Source organism: Ptiloglossa arizonensis, chromosome 1 (assembly GCF_051014685.1).
Source record: "Ptiloglossa arizonensis isolate GNS036 chromosome 1, iyPtiAriz1_principal, whole genome shotgun sequence".
NCBI lineage: Eukaryota > Metazoa > Arthropoda > Insecta > Hymenoptera > Colletidae > Ptiloglossa > Ptiloglossa arizonensis.
Window position 1 is genome coordinate 2,103,940 of NC_135048.1, and position 26,886 is coordinate 2,130,825.

General features: G+C 33.6%; 1 protein-coding gene across 1 annotated transcript in view; it reads left to right on the forward strand.

Moving 5' to 3' along the window:
- Positions 1-26,886, forward strand: part of LOC143146596 (Kv channel-interacting protein 4) — a 72,072-nt gene that overhangs the window by 11,541 nt on the left and 33,645 nt on the right. The window contains exons 4-5 of the mRNA XM_076311038.1: positions 6,787-6,975; positions 25,834-25,907. Of these exons, the coding sequence (XP_076167153.1) occupies positions 6,787-6,975; positions 25,834-25,907 (263 nt within the window). The remainder of the gene's footprint in view (positions 1-6,786; positions 6,976-25,833; positions 25,908-26,886) is intronic.

A 26,886-nucleotide genomic window follows, 5' to 3' on the forward strand; every position in this document is an offset into this window, starting at 1 on the left:
TGGTACACATCTGCTATTTTATTTCACGTGTATTAGGATCAAACTCCAAGCGCGAATTAGATTAACCTGTAGATAAACAAATTGGAAACTTCTGAACTTCGCTTCGATTGAAGAACAATACCCGAATCGTGATTGAGACAATTTTTAAAGCAACGTTTCGACGAGTTTTTTTCCTAGATCTCTTCAGATAAAAGTGTGAAAAATAATTGTTCAAGAATAACGTAAAAAAGAAATAAAAATTATAACGATATTATTATGATTACGATTGAAATTAATTTTTCTTTACAGAACTCTCTCTGGGCTCTAATTTATAGAAAAGGTCTACGTAAATATAAAGGAAAGAGGATCAATATTTTCCATTAAAAAAATAATGGCTGCCGATAAATTTCTTTACCGTTGTATGCAAGTCACTGCCTTTTGCCCATATCGAAGGTAACTGAATTCTCGGAAACGTTTCCCAGGTTGCAATTCAACGCCTCGTTTAATCGAAACGAATAAAAGCATACGTCGATACCCATCCAAACAACCTGACAATAGGTTGCACAGCATTCGTGGAAAATTCATTTAAACATGCAAGTGTACACGGCCATGATTGGTACACACGTGTCGATTGCACGTGTTTCAAATTCGTTCCTATCAAGGGAGATGTGGATGCGTGAATGTTAATTACTTCGCCTTTGAACCGTTCGACTGAACTGTTGTTATTAGAGGTTCAAAGTGAGAATTGTAGATGCCGGTTTATTTGTTGTGGGGCGAATTTTGTATGTATAAAAATTAGGTACAACTTTATAAAGAGTGGGCGCGTAAACAAAGATTAATCCTTTGCGAAAAGATGAAAAAAACGTTTGCTGAAACAATAGAAATTCGAGAATAAAATGTCGATTGTCTGATTAAAAATGAGACACGACCTTCGTACACCAATAAAGAAGCGGGATTACTTTATTTTTATACATCTTCCTTGATATCGTACCATATGTTTGTTTGAAAACATTCTTTGTTTAACGAGTAGTTTACGAGGAGCTTGTAACGAATTAATCGAACGGTTTATTCATTTTTTCGTCATGGGCGAAAATACGACACGAAAATATGGAAAGTAGAGTTAGGTAACAGTGTTGCATGATTTTGATCACGAGCAGACACTAAAATAGATCGTTGCTGTCGGAAAAGCAAAATCTGTTCCGTAGGGGATTTATGCCTTGCGTTTTATGCCTTACAGAGATCCAATATCAAAATCCACCGTTTCCCCTAAGCTTTTGATATTCCACAACATTTTTTCCACACCCCCTTTTCGTCACATCCGAATAATTGCCATCGAAGAGTAATACGCCATCGTCTCATTTCTTTATCTTCTCAATATCAAATATTGCAATAAGAAATTCTCAATGCATGTAATACATGTTACATAAGTATTTTCCAGAGAAACGCAGTTTTTTTTTCCATTTTTTATACATTTCATAAACTTTATTTAACTCTTTTGTAAGAGAAATACGTCAAAAGATGATTTTAAATTTCAAAGTATATATCTTGCTAACTATTGATAAATAAACATCCTTGAGCGTTAATGTGTTCACTTATTTTATTGTCAGTGCCCTTTCATTCTTCCATGATGGAAGTAATCGCAATTGCAACCAAATTACATGAAGTAAAAACGATACGAACAGAAAATAAATAAATGTGCTACAAATCAAGTTCAATACTTGTCGAATTTATTGAATTGCACGTATTGTCATTTTGGTTTGTGGAAATACAACATTTTCCAAAATCCCAAAACTGGGTTATGTTTACCTTTCTACATTTTTTGTACGATACACGGCACCTGGCTCGACGAATTCGTACGAGCTGTAATCTAAGATTGCAACAAATCCTTTAAATCAAACTCCCTCGTACCGCAAGAGAACATCGTCCATACTTCATACGAATTTCAATTATGGGAGCGCATTCCTTCGTGTTACTGTTTCGCAACGTGATCGAGATTTATTTTAGAATCTCAGTGCGGTCTGCAACAGAGCGGTGTGTAAACCCAGAGGATGTCATTTTTCAATCTCCATGAGGAAAATCGAACGAGAGATAGTTTTTACCGAAAACGAGTTTCTCTTACCCTAACGAAAGTTCCTTGAACAAATCGATTTCTTCAAATAGAATATAGTATATCGATGGCCTATTGGGTATTGCGTTGTGACAAGTGCAAAATCAATGGATAACAAATTACGCAGAGACGTATCTTATTAGCGGAACACGTGACACGAAATTCAAATTTATACAAAGATTATCGAAGTGGAATTTGCGTTTTAGATACGCAGTCAAAGCGCGTGATATTACAAATCTAGGACGTTAAGTTCGAACTTTATCTACGGGAATTGGATTTATACGTAAATTAAGGGATCGTTTAAGATTTAAGTTGTAAACTTCCGCTTACTTTATGATTGGATGCGTTTATTGTAAAAGGGTAACTTGTAATGTCTTAGAGATACGAGTGTTCGATAAACTTACGGAAATCTACACAGTGAAAAGCATGTTACGTCGTATTCGGAAATATAGTAATATCCATTTTGAAACGTTTAAAAATTCTCTGATTTAAAATAAAATGCATTGTAAATAAAAATAGAAATATTTACTGGTAATATACTTGTCTTGTATATTAAGATATTAATATATTTAATTGATCTTAACTAAGATATAACGAGTTAATTTTAGAAAGATGTCAATTACCTACAGTATATTTACAATACATAGATGAGAAATGTACCCAGTGAAACTTACATTTCCTTAAATAATTATTGTTTTAAAAAAGAAAGTGTTGAAATATGTAATTTTAACTCATAAAAGAGAAATTTAAGAAATTTCCTCAATCGGTGTTGTTAATATTCGTCTACTCGTTTCGTATCCGCAATGTGATCCTTTGGAACGATGGAGTTTACACTACCACCATGGCTATGCAGAGCTAGTGGTACTATTTTGTCTAGAATCAGATATAACCGTGTTCAGAGATAACATGTCGGACAGCTTAGATAAGTCTGCGTTCCATAAATCATTGTAGTGGCAGTGCACTTTAGATAACGTACGCGTAATAAGTTTACACACTCTTCCACGTGAGTTAAACGTGCAATTTATAAATTTACGGACGCAGAAAGTATAAATATGTATGAACATACATAAATATGTGAATTTGTACAAAGAGCAAATGCTCATCATGTAAGTATGTACTATACTGGTATAGTCTTAATAAAATATATTCTATGCGATATATCGTTCAAAAGTATCTTATTATCGTGTTGATACTACAGATTATTTTTCTAACATCAAGTACACCTAGAATAATTTATTCATTATAAATGATTAATATTTGGACAATAGCTAGATAATAGTAAATAAGGTGACTGTGATACAACTCTATAGAGCGCTTCAGGACTCTCGGCTCAAAACTGCTTTGCCCTCCGAAAAAGAAAAGGCCCTTACTCGCTTTCCCTAATTTCGACCACACGCTCTGTTGCACCCTGCTCGACAAATTTTACCAACGCATCAACGGGCCGCCAGTCTTCGACCCCTGCCGACTCCAGCTTTCTCTTTGATTACCCTCTTCCTGGCACGATCCTTAAAACTGTGTTCTCTTAAAGCTACATTTTCCTAAACCTATCCTAAAATCACGATACTACATATATAATATTGAGTTACGCACAACTATTGAACACGTTTTCCATACGAACAAAATTTATAATTTACTATATGTACGGTTCGATATTATGAAATAATTTATTCCATATCTCGAACTTCAACGCAAAGCATAAAATTACGAATAATTATGTAAAATTTGAACATTTCAAAATTACATCTTTCGAAACATCATTTTCCTTTTTCAAAACATTATCGAGTAACTATACGATTGCTCGTACACTATCAATTTTCTCTCGTTCACGAACAATGAAAATACTGAATTTATTCAATCAATACAAACGATCGATATTTTCATACAGGTGATTGAATTTCATTCACCATTCAAAATTAAACTGTGTATGTTTAATAATATACCTCTCCGAGAATATTACCGATGAATTAATGAGATCAATCCAATGAAGATAAGTTAAAGCATGACCTCATTCGGACTATATTTAATTACACGTAGTTGGAAGCCATTCAAGTAACTTACATATATTATTAAAAATACTTCGAATGCGGTCGTGTATCGACTCAGTTTCGTATAATAAAATTTCTATACAATAAAAAACATAAAAATGATAATTATGCACGTTAATAAAAACCTCATCGATTTCAATTATCTTAAAGTACTAGGCTTCCTCTAATCTATATATATTTTAACAAAATATACCTAGGACACGATCTACCTCAGAAACAAAGTCCAATGATTCCATAATTTATCATCGATGTACAAAATGAGGAAGATTTGCGAGTGTTCCGAAGCGATAGGTTATAACTTTTCATTTTGAATTTTCAAAGTATGATTATTCGAAACTTGAATCGTAATAGGTATTACTTAGCGCTGACTTAAAGTCCCGTGGCAGGAATGCGAGAAATGTGGAAGGAATACACCTATTCTCGAGCACACATTCAAGTCTGGTCCACTATTCGTCGCGGCAGTTACAGACACATGTGGACTAAATAAGGAAGGAGGTGGCAAGATAGAAAAAGATAATAAGTCTTAAAAAATAGAAATAATAGAGTCTTAAAGACAGTAAGAAATACGCAGCAGCCAGAGCCCCATTGTAATTTCAACATATTACTAATATACATTAGTTATATCTAATACAAAACAACAATTTTTTCTAGTTCTTTACAATATGCTAGGAAAGCATTGGTTATGTAATTACTAGTAAAAGAAAATAAAATCCTTTTCAGAAACAAAAATAATTTAATAAAAATTTAATTTAGAAATAAATGAAAATGAATTTTTTATTCATTTCAAAAGAAGTTATATATTATATAATACATTGTGTGGGTACACAACTATTGCCACGATTTTTCAAGTACTTTTAACAGTCCGATGAAAAAATGTCTCAGACAAATTTAATCAGTTTCTGGTCGGCTAGAAATTTAAGTATAAGAAATGACGAAGAAAATTTATTTATTATAAAAAATTAAGGTCATCTTCATTTTTTTAAATGGCAGTATACATCTTTTGCTCCATATTATTATAATTCGTATTAAGACGAATTCAATGACCTGATATACCGTGACCACCGGATGATCTTGACTTCAGAAATTTAGGTTTATAGCCTCCAAGCTTTATATTCGCATAAACATTGAAATAGGAGCTCAATTAAAATCTATTGCTACTACTATGGCAGGATAGGCGGCCCGACCCCTCTTTGCTTTTGTGAAACTTAACCTAAGCTTAACCATAATTAATACTTTTTCTTCTGAAACGCTAATAAACGTTGCTCAACAAATATTTACATTAACAATGATCTCACAAGTTCAAATGGTCTTAAAATACGTTAAAGGAAAAAGGTTCACGAGTGTTCCGGAATAAAAAGTAACAGTCTGAGTTAGGTGTGAATTCAAGACAATAATTATGATTAAATAATTCTAGCTTAAAAATAAATTCCAGTTACCTATTAATTTCTTGCTATCTTCTAATTCCTATGACTTCGAAACTAGAAGTGAGCGACCCTTAATCACGAGTTAATGGAACTATTATAAGTGACTTTCCTCCTCGAACACGGTTCAAACTGATTGAAATTAGCGAAGTTGTTAATAATGTGCATAATTATCAAAAATTTAAATTTTCATTAGCGAGCGACTCAGCCTACGAGTGTGCCTTATCGCTCTTGGCTTTCGATCGTTGAACGCAAAGAGGACAGAAACACTCTTGGTTGCTCTATTTCGATTACACTCGATATATTCCATTTTCTCTCCTCGTCGGGTGTTACATGCGAGCCTTAACCTCGTAAAAAAGTTCAACGCTTGCAAAAAAATGGATAGCTCCTCCGAATACATGGAAACGAACGTGCTGAATTCGGTTGCCTACAAACGAGAGTTGCTATAATTACCATGGCTGTCCCCTGGGTTGTATCACGTTCGCTAAAGATCTGCACAAAGGAATTCGTTTTTCTAATATGAAGGAAAATAACATACAAACGAACAGATTCAGACTCTTTCGTCCTTGATTAGTTCTGTCGCTAATGGGGACGGCCGTGACGTATCCTGACACAGCGGTTGATGTAAGAACACTTCGAATCTGGAAGAAATTCCCATCGACACCGAACCTCTGTCCACTAACAAGAGGATTGTGTCTCACGTCCCCTCTTTCGAGAGAACTCGCTCACAGTGCAATGATAGGGAGGTACCAAGGGTCTTACAGAACCTTTGACATCGGTTAGGGTCAACTGGTCGTGTCAGAATGTAGAAAGTAATCAATACCGTTTAGTTAAGAACGAACGCGTACTAAACGAAATTGATTCTCGCATCTAAAGAAAGCAGACGAAATTAAAATAATGTAAAAATTATCCTATATAGTACACAACAACAATACGATTCGATAGAAGGAGAAGGAATTAATCGATAATTATATAAAATATCTTTTTGTTATTTCTAACCAGCATCATAGTTCGTAATATACGCTGTACTAGAATATATATAATAGCATGATTCTGTAGCTAGAGTGCTTTTGTGAACGTACCGTATCGACGTGCTGATACGAAAATTCTAATGTCACGGCGGTGCTGCACAGAGACCTAATAAAATAAATAGTTCCGTGTGCAACACGCGGAAAACGTAAAAGAACTTCTTCCTCCACGATTAACAGCGGAATCGTTTATTTTAATTTTGCAGATTCGGAATACGAGGAGGAACAGACGCCGCGATATAGACCGGATTCTCTGGCGAGCCTTTGTCGAGCAACGAGATTCACCGAGGCCGAGCTGAAGAGAATATATCGTGGCTTCAAGGCAGAATGTCCCACGGGAGTCGTCAGAGAGGAAACTTTCAAGTGTATCTACTCCCAGTTCTTTCCGCAAGGTGGTAGGTACATTATAGGATGATATTTAACAAGTGTTATTACATTTTTAATTAACAACACGTTGAAAAGTGAACGATATCTCGATGATTCGTTTAATTCGACGCACCGATTGATCTCTTGATCTCAGATATCAAAACGTGAAATTAATAAAATTGATTAAGGAATGGTAATTTTCTGGTATAAAATCATACCAATAATTGACATTCTTCCTATAGTGTACGGATATTTTATTGGCGTATTAAAGTTGATCGTCTATAATTTATAACTTAAAATATTTCAAACCAAAGATAGTACTACTAATACTCCAAAATCAAATACGATATAGCAATGGTATAATTACACAAGAACTCGTTACAACGATATTAATCGATAATCTGATTGAATTATTTAACAAACATTTACATAGTAGTTTATACGGTTTAAAAACGCGTTTAAAATATTATAAAGAATAGACTAATACAACGTAAGAATTGGTAAAACATTAATATATTAATAAAAAGTATACACAATTAAAGGTGAATACAATATGTATATAATAAAAAATAAAACTTTTACTTTAATAGTATCGTAGTGTACCATGCATGGAAGCTAAGCAAACAAACAAATAAGTATGGCATTCGAATGTAAAATGAAAATACCTTAAAAAAGTTACACCGTAAAACCCGTGTAACTTTTTTCACTGTCTGTTTTATTGCCGAATGCGCGACAGCATTTACGTACCTGAATTTCAAATGCCATTAATTCTGTGCAGAATGAGCTGCTATAAGACTGTGAACAACGTTTTGTAAAACAGAATACTCTCCGTGCCTCTGTGCATACTTTCGAGCTTGTAGATATATAATTAAATTAGTATTGCGAGATTATAATACAGACTAATCAATTTCTTTCAAAGTAATGGCTTTTTGTTAAATAAACATTTTAATTAAAATTTATTAAAAAAATAAAACAGGATTGTAATTGTCCAATATGTACAAACGTTAACAAATTGTCGCATCAGATATATGTATAAGAATAGAAATGTTCAAATATTAACTATTATTATTATTACGAGAGATTCTGTTAAAAAATATTATCAATTGCTTAGATTTGACATTTTACGTATACTTTGACAATAACACGTTACAGTTGAATACTTCGATAAAAATAAAACAATACTTCCAGGAACAAAAAGATACCATGTATATAAATTTTAATATCACCTGTTATGTATAACCAATTGCACAACGTACTCTAAACGTAATATTATAATTATTGCACAAAGAGTAATACTTTTTCAATTTATTAATTTACAAAGATCATCTAAACTTCCAACGTGTTTCACTATTGTTCCGCTTCTAGAGCTTGAATAATTCTTCCAACAAAACTGACAGTTCCTGTAAATATTTTTACTAATATTGCACAATTAATAAAGAAATCGCATTTCTTCCTAATACCTTAAATTTCGAATATTATAAATTCGATGAAAATCTGATTTCATAATAAAGTAACAAGATACATCTTGTTATGCTGCTTACGGTAAATTTGACAATAACACGTTACAATTGAATACTTCGATAAAGATGAAACAATATTTCCAGGAACAAAGAGATACCATGTATATAAATTTTAATTCTATAAGCAGCGTAACAAGATACATCTTGTTATGTTGCTTACGGTAAATTCACATAGAATCTTTTATTAACTTGAAGAGACTAAAGAACACTGAAAGACGCCTAGAGCTAAATTGAAAAATAACGATTTCAATGAAAGGTTCGAATTTAACATCCACATCGATGTTATTCCCCTCTGTTTATTCGAGGTGTGTACGCACATTTCAATTCCCTTTACTTTGGAGTAACACGGAGTTTCGTCAAAAAAGCATAAGCAATAGAAAAGATACACGCGTACAGGAGGGTGAAAGAAAAATACAAAGCGAGAGAAAGAGAAATCAAATAGCAGCCCGCGGTACTGCGTTGAGCGTGTATTAATAGTTTCCATGGTAACAAACTCTCGCATCAAAATGGCCCAGTATTTCAGGTATTGCCTTTTATCCATTCGCGTGAACGATATCAATACTCCTCGGAAAGTGTTTCTGTATCTGTCACATACGTGTTTCAAAATCCCTACGAGAACTCGTAAAAAAGTTTGCTTTAATATTTGCCGACGAGAAAATAAATTCAACTCAGTTCCAAATAACTACAAACTGGAGTACACTCGACTTATTGGCACTACTATGGATGGGAGCTTGAAAGATTAGTCCTGGAAGAAACTATAAGCCGTATAAGGTCAGAAGCTTTATGTGTACAGTCGGTCTTTGTAAGGCAGACGATCGAAAAAAATTACTCGATACTGTTCACATTCCTCTTGAATGGATCCCCTATTCAAGTGATTTAAAAGAATCGATATTTTTTTTAAAAATTTTTAAAAACCATGTTTCTAAATTATTAGATTAAAATTTAGAATATTGGCAAATATTCTACGAGAATAAAAGGTAAATCAAACACGGTTGTGGTTCGACGATGATATGGAAAATGTTTATCAAAAGCTGAAGTAAACAGTTTACTCGGAAATGACAATAAAATTAAAAAGAAACACAACAAAATGATATTAGTGAAATATTCTATATCATCGGCATTCCTACTAGTGGGGATTAATTTCGTGACATAACAAAGTAATCATCCAAAATACATTTCTAACTTGTATGAACTATATTTAGGAGAAAAGCAAACCAAAATCGTCTAACCTGAATTCAATAAAACTTTTGTAAAAAGAACTCGGTTATTAGGATGCCACCGATAGTAAAACTGTAAACTAAAAATGCTTTATAATTGTTTCATTCATACTCAATGAATGGGTTTAATTTAGAAAAAAGTTACCAAACTTCTTGACAAAAATTGTTTCGTGAAATACGTTCTTCGATTAATTTTACCAAATACGTTGTTCCCTTCTCCGTCATAAAGATTTATTTGTGCTTTTAGTTTCATTCTGTCTTCTGATTTACTTGCAATTTATTAAAATATGTTTGCTGCATCGTGTACACAGTTACAATTTTGAAACGTGTACTTTGAACGTAACTATACACAAGACGGCCAAAGCAGTCTGACATTGACAAGTTTTCTTTGGAAACAATTTTATAGCTAAGAGCGACATATCGTATCAATATCATGATCTGTTTGCTGTTCGGCGTAAGGGGAAGATCGAACGAGAATTTACGAGCGGCAAAACCGAAAACCTTAAAAAAAAAATTCAACGACAAATAGGCGTGTTTCATCCGCTTATCTCTTGTCAACACCATCCAGGGCTACGATATATCATGTCGACTAGCATTAATCTATGGATAAATTTCAACTAAAAACAACTGACATTATAAAACTGTAAATAATGAAAAATTCAATCTATATGTAAATACCAGTTTTTTAAATCTCCCGGAGATTTTAATGTATTGTATTTATACGTGATAGCTTATCTGGCTGCAAATAAATCTATACAAAGGAAGTTATCATATCGTTTTCTTATACAAAATGTAGCGTGTACAACTATAAACATATATTTAGAAAAAACAAATAACTGTATCTTTATTCAAACAAAATTCGTGTGATTGCTATTGAAAATTTGTTCTGTCATGGGTGGTACGATTTCGAGGAACTTTCATGATAACAGCATTTAATATTTTGTGAGGTTTTTTATGAAACTTTTCAAGATCAGCTTTAACCTTTTTTATGCATAACCCAATAATTTGTTTTGCCAATCGGCTAGCAGATATCAAGACGAATCCAACGTGCCAGAACGCAAGCATTTTCTTATCTAAAAAAAAAATATAAACACTATAAAAAAGAACTATAAAATGTATCATTTTTAAAGCTATTTCCATAAATAACATAAATTTAACAATAATTCGCTTTTAACGTTTAAAGTCAAAATATGTGTTTAAGATAAATTATTTTTCAAGTTTCGTACTTAGTCTTGTATCGAAACAAATTATAATACGCATACCTATTTTAAGCATCGTCCATTCAGGATCCCCGTTACATTTGACAGCTACCGTCCAGCGAATAAAATTTACTGTGTCATATGTTGCCGTTTTATAGTCTCGTACATAACGTCTATACTATTCATCTGTAACAGGCTCACCCGTAATATTCCCCACAATTTATTGGTACTAGGCTATTAGCTTCATGTTCAATGACAGCAGTAACATCAAAGGGACGTTAAATTCCTCATAATAATTCTTATAGTTCTCATATAATAGTTCTTCACGAAATAATTCTTAACATAAATCATAGTACTATTTCGTTATTAATTTGAAACTAATTAGCATTTACAGGTCGCTGATTTTTTTATTTTACTTTAATAATTCCAGTAAAGTATTGTGTTATCACAATTATAACTGTAACTATTGACTCCACATATTCAGGGAAATATTGTTATGTGGTAGCATTTTTACAAAAAGTTTATTAGAATCTTACTTTATATAGAATTTTATATTTCATTACTTTATTTTTATTAAGATATTCATTATTAATTTCAAAAAAGATAAGATATTCATTATTAATTTCAAAAAAGATAAGATATCATTATCTTTCAAAAAGATAAGATACCATTATTTAATTTCAAAAAGAACATTATTAGAATAAAACACTATCGTTCTTAAAATTGTCTGGAAATTACCTTATACAGGGTGATTCACTCACCCTAATATCTTCATTATTTTAAATAAGAGGCAGAAATGTTGCTTACGAAAGTTGTATGACTTCAAAGAAAATATACTATTATAATGTCAATAGTTTCTTTCTCTAAGAAGCACGTCTACTTAATATTTTTAAATAAAATAAAAAGTATGTAAATATATCCTGAAATGAATACCTTTCGAAATAATATTATTTTAAATATTATCGAATAAAATGAAAAGAAAATGGTACGATTGAGCTCATTTTGTTAAGCTCCATCGATCCTTGAACAAAAATATACTGTTATTTATAGAAAAAAAAATATTATCCACAGAATGTACAGAAATTAAATTGGATTTGAATGTTATTTTGTTCCTCATCGAATTATAGATAGACAAGTTTGTCAGAGAAGAAAAATAAAATTTATTTTTCTTTATATATAAAATTTTCCGCTTAAAAGTAACTCAACAGTATTCTAAATCTTTCTACGTACAGCATATGTACTACGAACGATGTATTAGACTAAAAATGTCAATGTAAGCGTATCTCTCGATGGCCATAGACTACAGAAATAGCATTTGAAACAACTATAACTTTGATCTGTACCTACATAGAACTTCTGAAAGCAATTTTATTTACGAGCATAAGTTAGAAATGTCTCCAACGGCTCTGGGACATAGGAAACAATTCGCTGCAACGATATATTGTAAAATTACTTCTGCATTCTGCAGAAGCATGTAAAACCATGTCCGCTGTGGTTACAATGTGCAATCATATAAATAATCAGAAACTCAGCAACTATAGTACTGGTACACTAACAAATTCATAATTGTACATTTTCTACTGAAAAATGATAGGGATTTCAATTGTAATACTCACCGAATCTATTACAAAACACGTATGGCTATCCTTTCTCAATTTTCTTCAATATTTTTATTTAAGCAAACAAATTCTAGGTTGCATTAATTTCTTTGTGATTACATTAACTACTTATGAATTAAACAACATTCTCGTTTCATTGCTAAATTTTATTTGTTCTATAATCATCACTATCTTCACAAACTGTTGTCGTTTAAAGATCACAGACTTAATAAAAAATGAAACTTTTTAATTTTTAGTTTTATTCTTATGAAATTATTTGTAACATATTAACGAAATTTTACCGATAGAAACAAGACCAAGTATGATGTGATTTTACTTGGATTACTAATAACTACTACTAATTCATACTAAAAAATTACACTATTAATTAGTACACTACTGATTCGTACTAAAAAATTTGTTTATGTTATGTTTCTCGTCATTGAGAAGATTCATTGGAATTATCGTTACAAATAAACATGCTGTTCCTTTTTTAGTATTCGTATGTTAGTCGAAACTTAAGTGTCGTTTATTCATGGTAAAAACCAATGACGATTAAGACGAACAATGCATTTATACAGTGATGGACTTCCATTCCACGTATGTTCCTCGTTACACGCATTTTTCTAAACAATAGTTTAAGCAAACGATCCGCATGTAAGCACGCGACTCGAACGAGAAAGTGGTATTAGTAAAACAAATATTTTACAAATACTCCATCGGGACAAATTCCACCCATACCGATTGAATGATCAGAACAGCATAGTTTATAAGATCGTTGGAGTTATTTATTTATGTTGTACAAACATATCGACAAAATATAAGGTACTATTTAAGAATATATAAATGATTTTAAATTCTCGTAAAAAGAGGACCTTGGAAAAAGAATAATATTTGTACGTACTTTTTCAAACAGTGCAACTTTTGTACCGAAGAGTTTTTTCCTGGAACCATAAATAACAGAGATTTAAATGTTCCCATTTAAATGGTCCTCCCTGTATATCAAACAGAATCACTTCCATAGTTATGATTGTGGGCATGGGTTTAAGTACTACGTTTCGCTGCCCAAACATTCGTAAAGTCATAGAAACGGGCATTAGTACTCGGAGGAAGTTTTGTTTACAATTTATATTCGTCATAAATCTGTACTATCACGCAATACAATCTTGTTGCAGATACATTTTTATGAAATCAGCAGTACAATGGAAGACAAATTTTCTGATCGTCCGAAAACAAATCAGAACGATAAACGTATTCAAGCCGAACCATGTTAGAAGAAAGACACTAGAAAGTTAAAGATAGATTTCTTATACTTGAACTTTAGCTTAGAATTCCATTGTGTCATGATATTATGACAAATTCAAATTAGAAAAAATTTGCAAAATAGATTACAATTTAATCTCAAATAAGTCCATATTTTAAATAGAATTAAACTATTTCTAAAGTATTCCTGGAGAAATATATTGTATTGATTAAATGGAAATCTAAAAAATTATCATCGTTTATCTTCAACTTCTACGAGCAATGTCCTGAAAAATATATTGAGATCGCTCATATTTCAACTGGTATTCAACTAGTATATCGAGCAAAAAATTACAGCATACATTGAGAGTTAAATCGAAGAATGCCTTGAGCCAGTTGAATCAAATACACAATACCTCCGATGGAACCTAATTGACGAGCATAATTGACAAGTCGACCTCTACTCAATGCTATCTTTGCATGCTGCTCAAAGACACTTGTTCGACCGTAAGTGACACAGTCTACTTCCTTTATTATGCTCTTTTACACTATTACAAACTTCGGTATTCTTCAGATGTTAGGCGCACTTAGATTTCTAGAAATGTCACTGTGTTGCATCTAGGAACATCACCAAATGCAATATACACTCACAAATCTTATTTACATACGTACTTGTAAAGTCCTCGAGTTATATGAGTTGAGTTTAAACCACAGAATGATTAAATTAATTTAATTTAAACCATATTTCACGTAGTTGTAACAAACATTACATTGTTTAGAGATTGAATTTATTACGAAACCTCTTAACGTTTCAGTTGTAGGATCCTGGTCCTTTTCGGAAAGAATCTTAAAAAAAGAAACGAAAATATTGAAAAAAAGGATTACTGAAAATTTTTAGTAAAATGGAGGAAAGATTAGTTGCCGATTCAATCAGAATCCCGAGGTGTGATCCAATAAGCAAAGCTTATGCGTTTACTGGATGAAAATATAGCTCGCTTATTTCAACCTTAGCCTACCGTATGCATTTCCTTGTAGTATTACTTGGACCTTAATTTATTATGTATAACTGTGGTCCAGTATGGTTTCCTAGTTGATAAATTTGATGGTGCGGTATTGACAGTGAGTGTAGTGGTTCCCACAGGACCGAAACACTTAAGGAAGTAGAGTGTTCTGGCGGGTGGATTATGTTTCGACCCACTGGCAGGTCACATCGTGGTGGCGCATCAGGTTATAATTAACCATTCTGATCAGACCGGGATGTCCAGCCCAGAATTTTCTCCCACTTGATAGTAGCAAAGAGATGAAATGCTACTTACCCAGTTATGGCTTCGGATCATCGTTCAACCTTTTCTACAAGGAGGAAAATATACCGAGAATAGGTGCAGTAAACAGCGAGCGAGAACCGATTGGCGACTTAACGGAGATATTTGACTCAAGCTTCCATTTGTACTCGCGTGGCATCTATAGCCATCTTGCAGTTACGAAGGAATTACGATTCCCCGGTCCACAGAACTCGATGTCGGTGACTTCGTCACATGCTCCTCTTTCTCCAGAAACTCGAAACCTCTCGCCCTGTAGTTTCGTGGTTTCTCTTAACCTAACTCAAAGCTACTTAAATTCTAACTTATACCTACCTTCTTCTGTTGTACTGTTATACGCGTTAATTATCTCTTATGCTTCATCGATGTTCCACTGAGTATATCGATAACCGAAGATGAGCAGCTATTAGTCGTCGGCAAAACAGAAAGCAACGGAAAGAAATACAGTGTTTTATTTCTTGTTCACTGATTTATATATTTCGTAATGTCGCTTCCGTGGTCGAAGTAACGTGCAACGCGCGGTTACAATGCTTATGAACCAAAATATTATAATAGTCAAGTAGATTTGTTGGTCAAAGACTTTGAAGGACAAGCCTTCTCTTCCTTCGTTTCATTGCTAAATTTTAGCGTCGGCTTCTCTTCCTCTGTCGCGTATTTCTTGTTTCTTTCGTTCCACGTTCACTTCTAGACGAAATCGATGGCCCATTGTCGTAAGTCTAAACGTGCTGCCACTGAAGATAGCCAAGACACACCGCACCACCGAAAGAGTGTTGTTTTTCGGTCACAGACGAGTGTGCAAAATTGTTGATCCCCGTACGAACCCCCAAATAATTGTTGTACTCGTGCGGTGTATCGATGTATATTTAAGTATATTATAAGTTACAGTGTTATTAGTATTAGACGTGGTGTTGGTGATTAGTTTCGCTTTTCACTAAAGGTAGATCGACCGCGTATAAGACTAAGCTTATCGTCTTGATGCCCTCGGCACGCGTCTTTATCGTCTTTGTCGCTTACGTCTTTTACTGGTATTTCGTCTTAGTGCGTCTTTCCCACTGTCCCGTCCTAATTCGGTCTTTTTACTCATACTGTTACATACTCTGGACATACTGTGGACATACTGTGTCTCAAACGTTCCTCTCGCACTCTATATAGCCACGCACATTCATTCTCTTTCACTCTAATCCTCTGTCCCTCTTACTTCAGTCATTCGTCCACGTTCGGCCATCCTAATCGTTTGTCTTTTCCAAACACTCTTCACTTTCACCACATGTACTCCCTTTCGTCCTCGTGCATTCTCACGCTCGGTCGTCTCGCAAGACCCCCTGTAAAGGGATACTCGTGACTTCCACGAAACCTAGCGAACAGATCAGCGCCAAGTGTTTGTCCTAACGCAGGTCCGTTCGCCCGGGCTATCTCTTTTAAACCTGAGCTCGAAGCAAGCCCAAGCGGACACGAAAAATCCGATACCACAAGAGAGAAGGTAAAGAAGACCGATCAATCTACGTGATTACGACTTTAGGCGAGTGCTTCCGTAACTCGAGTGCAATTATATAATTATATACTGCCGTTCCGGTGGTAGTAGACTACCTGCTCGGTAACGTTGACCGATTAACATGGCACCTGAACGGAAGAAAATGAGCCCGCGTGTTTGGCTCGAGTGCTCCCAAGGGTGATTATTGTTGGAGGTAGAGGCAGGTCGTTTCGAGTTCCTGTGTTTCTTAGTATTTACTTATAGCGTCGCTACCAACGATGATGTAAGTGGCGGTGCAGGTTCGTTTGTAATGGTGACGTTGCGGACGTTAACCGATCCAGAACTGGAGCTAGGGAATTACTCTCTACTCCTTTGGCGTCCATAGCTGTAACTGCGAGATTGAAGTGCTACCGGTAAGTGCTGATCCCGGTGGAGTGCCCCATTGTTTCCAGCACATCGATGTCCAGAAGCACGACATGGGTCAAGATCGATGTACGTGTGCTTCGCTTTCAGCTCGTCCATAGTCCGGTTACAAAGTGCTCGCCTTTTAACGGAACTGCAGATCCGTCCGTGATTCAAACGTGCAAAATAGTCGAGGTGAACACTCCCCCGTTCGGATGACAAGGAACGATGTTGTCTTCTCGTATTTAAGATAGGCCTCCGAATTGGAGTGTAGCTTTCCCACCAGGTAGTGTAGCTCTTTGTGCCTCGCGCCGAGTTTTGTAACGGTTGGTCGAGACACTGAGTTGTAGTTACAGAGTTTGAGGTTTAAGTAATTTAATAATTATAATTAAGATAATGGATATGTATATAAGAAAACGAAGGTTAAATGTATTGATGTGATCGTGATCGTTGGGTCGGGAGTTCGCCCGCATTCTGCTCAGTCGACTCGCCCGTCGGTGTCGAATCTAAGACCTTTAACGTTGTTTGAATCGGAAGTTCACCCGTATTCCACTTACTCGAACTGTCCCTTGGTGTCGATTGTACAAGAGGGAGTTCGCCCGTGTTCCTCTTAGTCGACCTTGCTCCTTGGCGTCGAATCTAAGGACTTCAACGTTGATAGTTTGAGTCGGGAGTTCGCCCGTGTTCCTCTTAATCGACCTTGCTCCTTGTCGTTGAATCTAAGGACTTCAACGTTGATAGTTTGAGTCTGAAGTTCGCCCGTGTTCCTCTTAATCGACATTGCTCCTTGGCGTCGAATCTAAGGACTTCAACGTTGATAGTTTGAGTCGTGAATTCGCTCGCGTTCTGCTCAGTCTACTCGTCCGTCGGTGTCGAATCTAAGACTGTCTGTTCTTTTTGGCCGCATCTTGGAAGTAAAGGAGTAGTCCTCCCCCTCCGTGCGTGCTTGGTGTCGCTGCAAGCCCCATCGGCTAGTCCACGTAGATTGCAGCTGCGTTGCATCGATTGCGTGAAAACAGCCATTGTCCGTCCGAATTCCTGGAAGTTTATCTCCATAGCTCTTGACCGTCATGCCGTATTATTTAGGCAACGGGATCCCATAAAGAGAAGTTCTGGCAATCGTTCCCTTGTTTATAACTTTCTTTCTGTGTCATAAACCATGCCGATCCTCTTGAAACTGGACGCTCCTCGAGGCGCTATCTTCCAAAGGACTGACCGCTCGATGGGTGATCGAAGTATCCCACGGTGGTCTGATGGTTGCAACGTCCACTGTCCTCGGTCGCACAAAGGAACGCGCAAAGTCCCAACAGTAGCTTTCCCGCAACGAAGTCGATGACTCTTCCGTTGTCATCTACTCGTATAAAGGAAGGGTGAAGAAACAGGCTGGTTGAGTACCACCTCTTCCCCCGTGCCCGGTGAGGTTGCCCACGTTTGGATGGCAGATCCATTCCCTTCTTTTTCGTCCCTCCAGTTCATTGTACAAGTATAAGGGTCAAGAAACTTTTCAACACTCGCGGCGGTGATATCCGTGTTAGCCCAATCTCTAGCAGGTGGTTCGGAGAGATCCAGCTGGTCCAGAAAATTTAACGATCTTCGGTGGGAGACTGGGGGACCCCATTTCCTCTCGGTCAATTTGGCCGAGAAAACAATCGTGGTTCTCTCGGAGAAAGAATTAATTAGTTAAATTTGCAATCATTTTTGCTATCTCTTGAGATCAGTTTTCTTTAGCGCGTAGACTCGGCGGATGCGCTCTATCGCATTTATTGCCTCGATCTACTTATAATGGCTTATCCTATCTTGTACTATCTTATCTTACTGGCACGGTCTCTTTGGTCGGCAGCGGTTATCTCATCGTCACGGTATCGAGAGAATCGGGATGATCAAAGGTTAGAATGTTCCGTCGGGTAGATTATGTCTTGAACCATTGGCAAGCCACATAGGGATAGTCCATCAGACTATCATTGATCGCCATCGTACCAGGATGATCAGCGTTGTATGGCCTCCTACTGATAATGGCGAGGAGGTGGAGTGCCAACGACTAAGCTATAAGCCATTGTTTATTTCGTTCCACTTTTTCCATGGAGAAAATCGTGTCTACCCGGCTGAACACGCGCCGTGTCATAATTCAACTTGTAAGTTATTTGAAACACTCGTAACCGTCTGGTGGCTATAGCAGTACTACATCTTGCAGTGTAGTCGTCAGCGCGCCAAGTCCCTTAAAGAGAATAAGGGGTGTGACAGCGTCATTTCGTCGTACATTATAAAAGTGCAACAAATAACGAATTGAACCTACATAATGAAAACATAAACAGTAATTCAAATAAAACGATAACGTTCCGGTACAACTCGGTAAATTTGAATTAAAAAGTTAAAAAATATGTATTAAACTAATACCCAACTTAAATTCAAGTACCTGTGCACATCTGAACACAGTGCAAGGATAATGACAAAAATCTGAAATGTACCTAAAACAATTTTCTGATTGTGTGTGTCTATTTGCAGATTTAAAAAAAAACAGACTAAAATATATAAGAAAAACATGTGGTAATAGCACGCACGTTACTCCTAGGACATGATAAATACTCGCAGATTTTAAAAGTGTATTTTTAAGTACTGAAATATTTAATAGAATTGAGGTTCTTACAAGTATAATTCAAATTGTGCACGATATTTATTTGTTTCAATTATTACTATGCAACACGAAACACATAAAATTTCTAGTTAAATGCTCATAAAATTTTCTAATCTACTCGATTAGGATTCGATTGTGCTTGGAAGTACTACTTTTGTTTACCGAAGCACTTATAGAGTAATTATTTGATGATACATTGCCAAATTCAGATCATATACTGCACATAGAATGCATTTTCAGCGGTTTCTAGCTTATACTAATATACGCATTTTTTCATAACACACTCGTACAAAAGAACCTGAACTTACCTACTTGTTATAAAAGAATTTTTTTTCTACTGTTTCCTATGCAATCACAGAAATATGTACATATGTACTTATCGTGTTATTATTCATTAAAAAAATACCATTTTACAATCAGTAAAAAAAGATAATTATCTAAATTATAAAATGTTTTGCATAGTTATAAGAAATTTAAATACATACAAGGAGTTATTGAATTATTATAAACAATATTAAATAGTCTATGACTAATTCTTAATTAAACGTGGAAAATGTAGTACTAATTCGTATAAACGATACGTAATAAATCAATCTTTAAAAAACTTCTTGTATTTTGTTAGTTAGCGATACTTGACTATCCGCATGTATATATAGTCCAGGAATATTCGTGTAACCATAAATGCACGTATGTCCAAGGGCCAGAATGATCACCCGCAAGCAACTATCCTTCTTATCAAAGAGGAACATGTTTGTACTTATCTAAAACCCCTCCAGCACATTGAGAAGGTAAACGAAACTCCTACGTGCAATTCAGGCCAGCCCCGTACAACGAAATGAAATTTATACGTTTAAAACTGACTTGGGTAGGGTACAAGAGATTTGAATCGATAGTCGAAAGTCGAAAGTCGAAAGAGAGAATTACGACAACGCGATAACATATATTTTACTGAATAAAAATTTGATAGTGACAGTTATTTGTATAAAAACATATTAAATTTATTTAGCATAATATTTGACCACGAATTCGCGTAGTACGGAAAATTAATTCGTATGTTAAAATACGAGTCTGTGACTGCATTTAAATATTTCTCATATATTTAAATATTTGTTTCAATATTTTACGAACGCATTAAACTTTGCGTTCTCAGCAAAAAAGTGAATTAATATTCCATTAATATACTGTGACTTTTTTATGAACTGCAATTGAATTTCATTAATTTCAAATTGTTAATGAATATGTATATAATCTGCTCCTACTCATTTCTTTAAAGACGTGTTTTACACTAGACAGTCATTTTTTTAAGCACGTTTTACTCAAGGTTTTATTTTAATTTATATAAGTGTGCTTATCGTCTACGCTAAAAAAAATAAGATAGAATAACGTTTAATAAAACAGAAACTTCTAAAAGTGTAAAATTCGATAATCAATGTTCATTTTACAACTTTTCTAAACCGTACAGAAAATGTTACAAATTTCGGTGCCATACTTATTCAGATGATAGCGAGACACTTTATTTACATATATTTTAAAAATGCAGATCGATAGTCTCTAAAATATCAGTGTCCTCGATTCGAAAAATATCGGTTTCAATGAAAAGCTTTTGAGGTGTTTTATGCAGTTACAAGATGAATATCGATCGATGTAAACCATTTCCCCTTAATTTATTATATCCAATCCACGATCACTTACTTCACTTGTGTGTAATCAATACTCCTTGCTAGCTTAGGTCGAAAGAGTAACTCCAATTAAGTTAAAATCAATTTTTGGGTTTTCATAATACGAGTGATTTGTCTTTTTCTGTTTATCGCGTGCAGGGTATAAATAAATAATTACTATACTATATTCTTACTTCGATATCTGTAAAAAGTATTGTAACAGCCCTCCTTTCATTTCTGCATACGATTCATGTCTTTGGATCACAGAATAACGTGATCTTTAAAAAATTCTTTGCTTTGTTCAAATCACTTAATAAACATATCAAAGCAAGAAAGTATCTCTTATTATAATATTATAAAAATATGATATTTATTAATTATAGTATTAATTAAATTCAATCGTTTATGATATTTATTAATTGTATAATATTCGAATATTATTCTCATTAATGAAAAATCCTAACAAAATTAACAAAATAAACAAACGTATTTTATTTACAATTAGCCTAGAGAATATTACACGCTCTCTGACTAAATCTTATACCCTGTTTTTAACAATCTGTACGTTATTAATTTGCTATTCTATTTTATCAACCAATAACGAAATGTTAATCTTAAAAATACAGAGTATTAATGATTCGATTAATTTTGTCGATCAGAATTTTTAAAAATTTTCAAAATTTTGAGTACAGGCAGATATATTTCAGTATTCAAACAATAAATTTACAAAATTTGTAAATGTTATAAAGTGAAATAGCAATTAAAGTTCTAGCTTTTAAACCGCTCGATAAATTTGTTTAAGTTCAAAAAATAAAAATTAGCCAATAGCTGCAGAATAAAATTGTTATTTAATCTTATAAGGTGTCAAAACTCTGCATTCGTAGTAGAATGGAATCTTAACTTTTTTGCGAAGGAAACTTATAATACGCTTTGTTGAATTTCTCGATTGTGAACAGGAAACTCATATAAAGTTCTCGGCAAGGAAATACGAGATCCGACGAAATGTAAGTGAAGGAAGTTATTGTTAGTATTCAATAAACAAGCATTTCCATTCTTCGGAGTACTTCGCAGACGGTTCTGCAACCTTGATGCACGAAAAATACGAGTTTGTTCTTCAAACATTTACTTCTCTAGGAAAACATCCGTTGTTTTCGCAATGTGATTCTTTCAAAATTAACGTCACGAGGACGATTCGTTTCAATGGTCTTAGACGTTCACTGTTACTTCCATTACAATTGTCCACAAAAACACCTTATAACAAATGATATTTATAAATATTCTGAATTGTAAATTTCAAGACGTTGTATTCATCTACTAAATATCTCAAACATTTCGAATTGTACTTTTTCTAAAGACAGAATATAAAATTGATACTATTCAAAGTATTTAAAACATTTATAATGTATTCGACGCCGATTTTAACAAAACTTTGTAGGTTAGTGGAGCAGCCAAAAATAAGAGTCACGTATTTTTTTAACTCCAGTAACTCGTACTTAAAAAATAATATTAATCTCCAAAATTTCATTTCTCATATGTTAAAAATACATTAAAGATACATTGAAATGTATTGGAGTTAAAAAGAAGGTTTCTAGCCGAATGTTTTATTGTCGTTTATCAAAATAGAAACTAACATGGTACATATATACGCTAGTAAAAAGTTTCAGTAAGAAATCGTCTTCATTTTCGAAGTCCTTAGCATCTATTTAAAAATGAATAAAATGATCGCATATTAAAAGACGTATTTTTCCTTTTATTGTACAACCTATTTCGTATAAATTCGAAACGCAAATTCTCTACATTCGATTAATGTTCCTTTTTGTATTTAACTTTAACGTTAAACCAACAAACATTGTTGCAATTCCTTTGATTGTATGGGAAAACTTTTTACGTGTATCAAATGTTCGAATTGGGCTAATAAAAAAAGTTTTTGCGTATTTATTATCTAGAAACTGTATTCGAACATAACTTAAAATGTTTTTGTTATTTATTGCACGTTTACTTAAAATATGAAATATAGAAATAAAATTATATTAATATACGAATATTTGTGTGACCGACTGTATACCGTATCTTCTTCTCCTGCGTATTGAATTTCACACAAATATGCATTCAGCCATTACAATATCTAAAGTCGCTTCAAAATGACCTGGTACTTTCAAATTTTAAATCGAAGGTAATCTTAAATTCGAGTAATCTTTAATGGTCTTCGTTAATTAGTATAAGGTACAGAATTCTATTTAATACAACGGAAGTGATCTTTAAATCTCAGAAGTTCTGACATTTAAAATATGACATTAAGATATCTTCCTTGAAACAGAAAAATTTAATCTAAGATCGTTGTTCGAATAACCAATAGTACCCAAGATAATTCTGTGGAAAGATTGAAATGGAAAACTTTGTGTACACTTTGTCGCGATCAGAGTTGGTAAAAGAGCAATCACGAGTTACACAGTTGGAAAGAACATTTATCGCGTTTCTATTGTCACAGAGAGATTTCTCATGTAACAAAAATCTATCGTTGTCTCTGTTTTAGCAGAAATCGCAGAGGTACTGTTCCAATTGAAACGACACGTCCAAAAATTAGTGTTCGCTTCATCCGAATTATCACACTGGGATTTCCGTAGTGGCTCAGGAACAGTAAAGTAGAGTAACTTGTCAAAGTTGTCGAGTCTGTATGAACCGAGCTTCTACCAGAATACGATTCTGCTATCACTAGATGGTAGGACAAAAGCCGGAGATTAGTTTCTCCTTTAAAACATATTTCCAACACATCATTTAATGAAATTAATGGCAAGGTAAATTCTCAAATGTTTGACGCTTAACAACGAGCAATTATAAAGTAATTTTGCTTCGCGTTTGTTAACCATTTAAATTTCTCTGTAATTTTGTCTTTGCTAAAATAATCGTGCGGCACTAATATTGTATTTCGAAGTTGTCGTACAAGCTTCATTCGATGTTAGGTTCGAGCATGTGTAATTATATTTTTCTAAATCTTAAATACATCCAGAATAAAGACAAATTGACAGTTTGAAATAATTTCAATTAGAAAATGAAATTGGCATTTTTCTCGTTCTTTACATTATACAGGAAATGTAAATTATATCGTTAGTTAAATAGTTTACAATAAACTTTGCGAATAATCTTACGTTTTGACATTGAATCGATTAATTATTTTTGTATGTCTGTTCTAATTTCGTTCGAACCCTTACGTAATATTTTCCTCGAGTCTTACTTCGATTTTAGATATGTTCGTCTTTGAAATTTACTAACGCGCATAATCTTACTTATTGCTCACTGATTTAAATTACACGTATGCATTACAAGTTTTTACAGCAAAATAATCATTTAAAATAAAGGATTATAATAAAATCGAGTAACGAAATTGCTTCAGAAAATTGTATCGTAACTTGCAATTTTCAAATGTTCTAAGTAATTTATCAAGGGCAATCTAGATACGTTACAGATTCTTTATCTTAAATAAAACCTATTTGTAACTTTTATCTGACTCGTTTAACAGGATAACGACTTCTTTCTGCAAACTCATTGCGGAAACGGTATACCTTACTCCAGAGAAATAAAGTAGTATTTCCGTTAAATAATTTCAAACATAAATCTCCACTTTAAATCAGATACATTTCCCTCCCACAAGTGGAAGTTATTAACGAACATTGTTGGAGTTTCACTTTACGAGCGACGGTAGATTCGACGATCTCAAAAGGTTTCTCAGGAAAGCCATTGAGTGTTTGCCATCTGGGAAATTGAAGTACTTATTAAGACCATCCTTCCATTTTCTAACAGATGCGCAGAGTCATTGTAGACAAGCGGTTTTGTTTCGGACAAACGATTTTCAACGGCAAAATTGATTCTTGGTCTTTAGAACGTAAATACCTTGAAAGGTCTTTAAATATTAAATCTTAGAATTTTATCCTTAAAGTTTACTATTACTATAGTTACCTTCGATCTATATAAACATATCTTATAATTAAATTGCAAACACTAGAAACAAACCGTCGCGCGAACAAAAATTATTTGCTACGAACCAAGCAGAAAAGAATGAACAGTATTGATTGCATCTCTCGAATTTTTAAAATACTCTACACTTCTTAACAACTGAATATTTCTCGCAATTACTATCTGTATGATACAATCGTTAATTCAGTATTCGTTCACAATTAAAAATTTAATTACATTTGTTTGTACATTAAAAAATTCCTTTACATTTAAAACATTTATTTCTGTTATTATTGATATTTATATTATTCAAATGAATTTTGAGGAAACTCTATTCCTTAATTATGTTACACTATGTATTAGTGGGCTACGTAGGGTTACAAAACACAACAAATATATAGATTATAGAGAAATCAACGAGATTAAATAGTTATAATAAATGAACACAAAATACATAGAAGTTTTCTTCCTGTTTTAATTAAAAAAAGTAGTTACCGAGGATATAAGAAAAAGCCACTAGTAAAGGAAAATTTTTTTATTTAAAATGAAAAATGTGGCGATTATTTGTAATACATGAGGCACAGAATTACTTATAAAACTATTACTTATTATTACTTACAATTACACGATAATTTAATAAATTTGATCATAACTGGTACATTTTGTTTGTTTGAACAGCCAATACTAGCCAGTACGCGCATTACGTTTTCAACACTCTGGACCAAGATCATAGTGGTATCCTCAGTTTTGAGGTAAGTTCACTTTTCTTATGATTGAAATAAATTCTACACATTGGTAAAGTAACTTTAATGGCATGAACATAACCTTGTTATTTTTAATTGAAAACGTCATCTTTAAATTGTACAATAAGTAAATAAATATGATAGTCGTATTCGACGGACAGGTAAAACCTTAACACAGATTAAAATGTGATAAATTGAAGTTATACAACGACTGCAAATTCATCAAAATGGTTGAGCTCATATATAATTAATATCTACCGATACGAAATAATATGAACCATAAAATACGTTTATATAAAGATTAACGCAAAGAGTCAATACATCCATTATACGTGTTTTTAATGTATTCCCATATTTAATAAACTTTTAATAAATAAGAGTTAAATAAATTATATTTAAATATTTGTATAAGTATTAGTTTTGGATCGGAGTAACGAAAACCAGGTGATGTAACAAAGCCGTGTAATGTAATGAATGACAATGAACTACTTTAACATTGAAACATCAACATCGGTCATAAAATACGACAGCAATTTAAAGACTGAGTACTTTTCAAGGAATAATAACTTAATGTTTCAGTTATCGAAACAATATAAAATCGGCAAATACTGCTATTTCCTAAAAAAAAAATGAAATATGCAAGAATTGTTTTTAAAAATGAAATGCTATTGGTAACGAATTTTCATATAACAAATAATATCGTTTCCACTTATTAAAGGCGTTAAAAAATAACTGAACTTCTTTCCTTTTAAGAGTACATTTAATACCTAAGGGTTCAATTTAATATTAAATGTTGTTTATTCATTATACTATTAAACCAGGCATTTAAACCAAAGCATTGTCACCTGATACAATTAGTCAGTCGCTCGATTCAGTAGGCAAGTATGCTTCAGACAAATATCCGATGGAGATTAACACTAATTGCCAGGTAGGATGCCGATAATGAGCTACATAGATCTAAGTAAGTTTTCCAATCAATGGCCGAGGC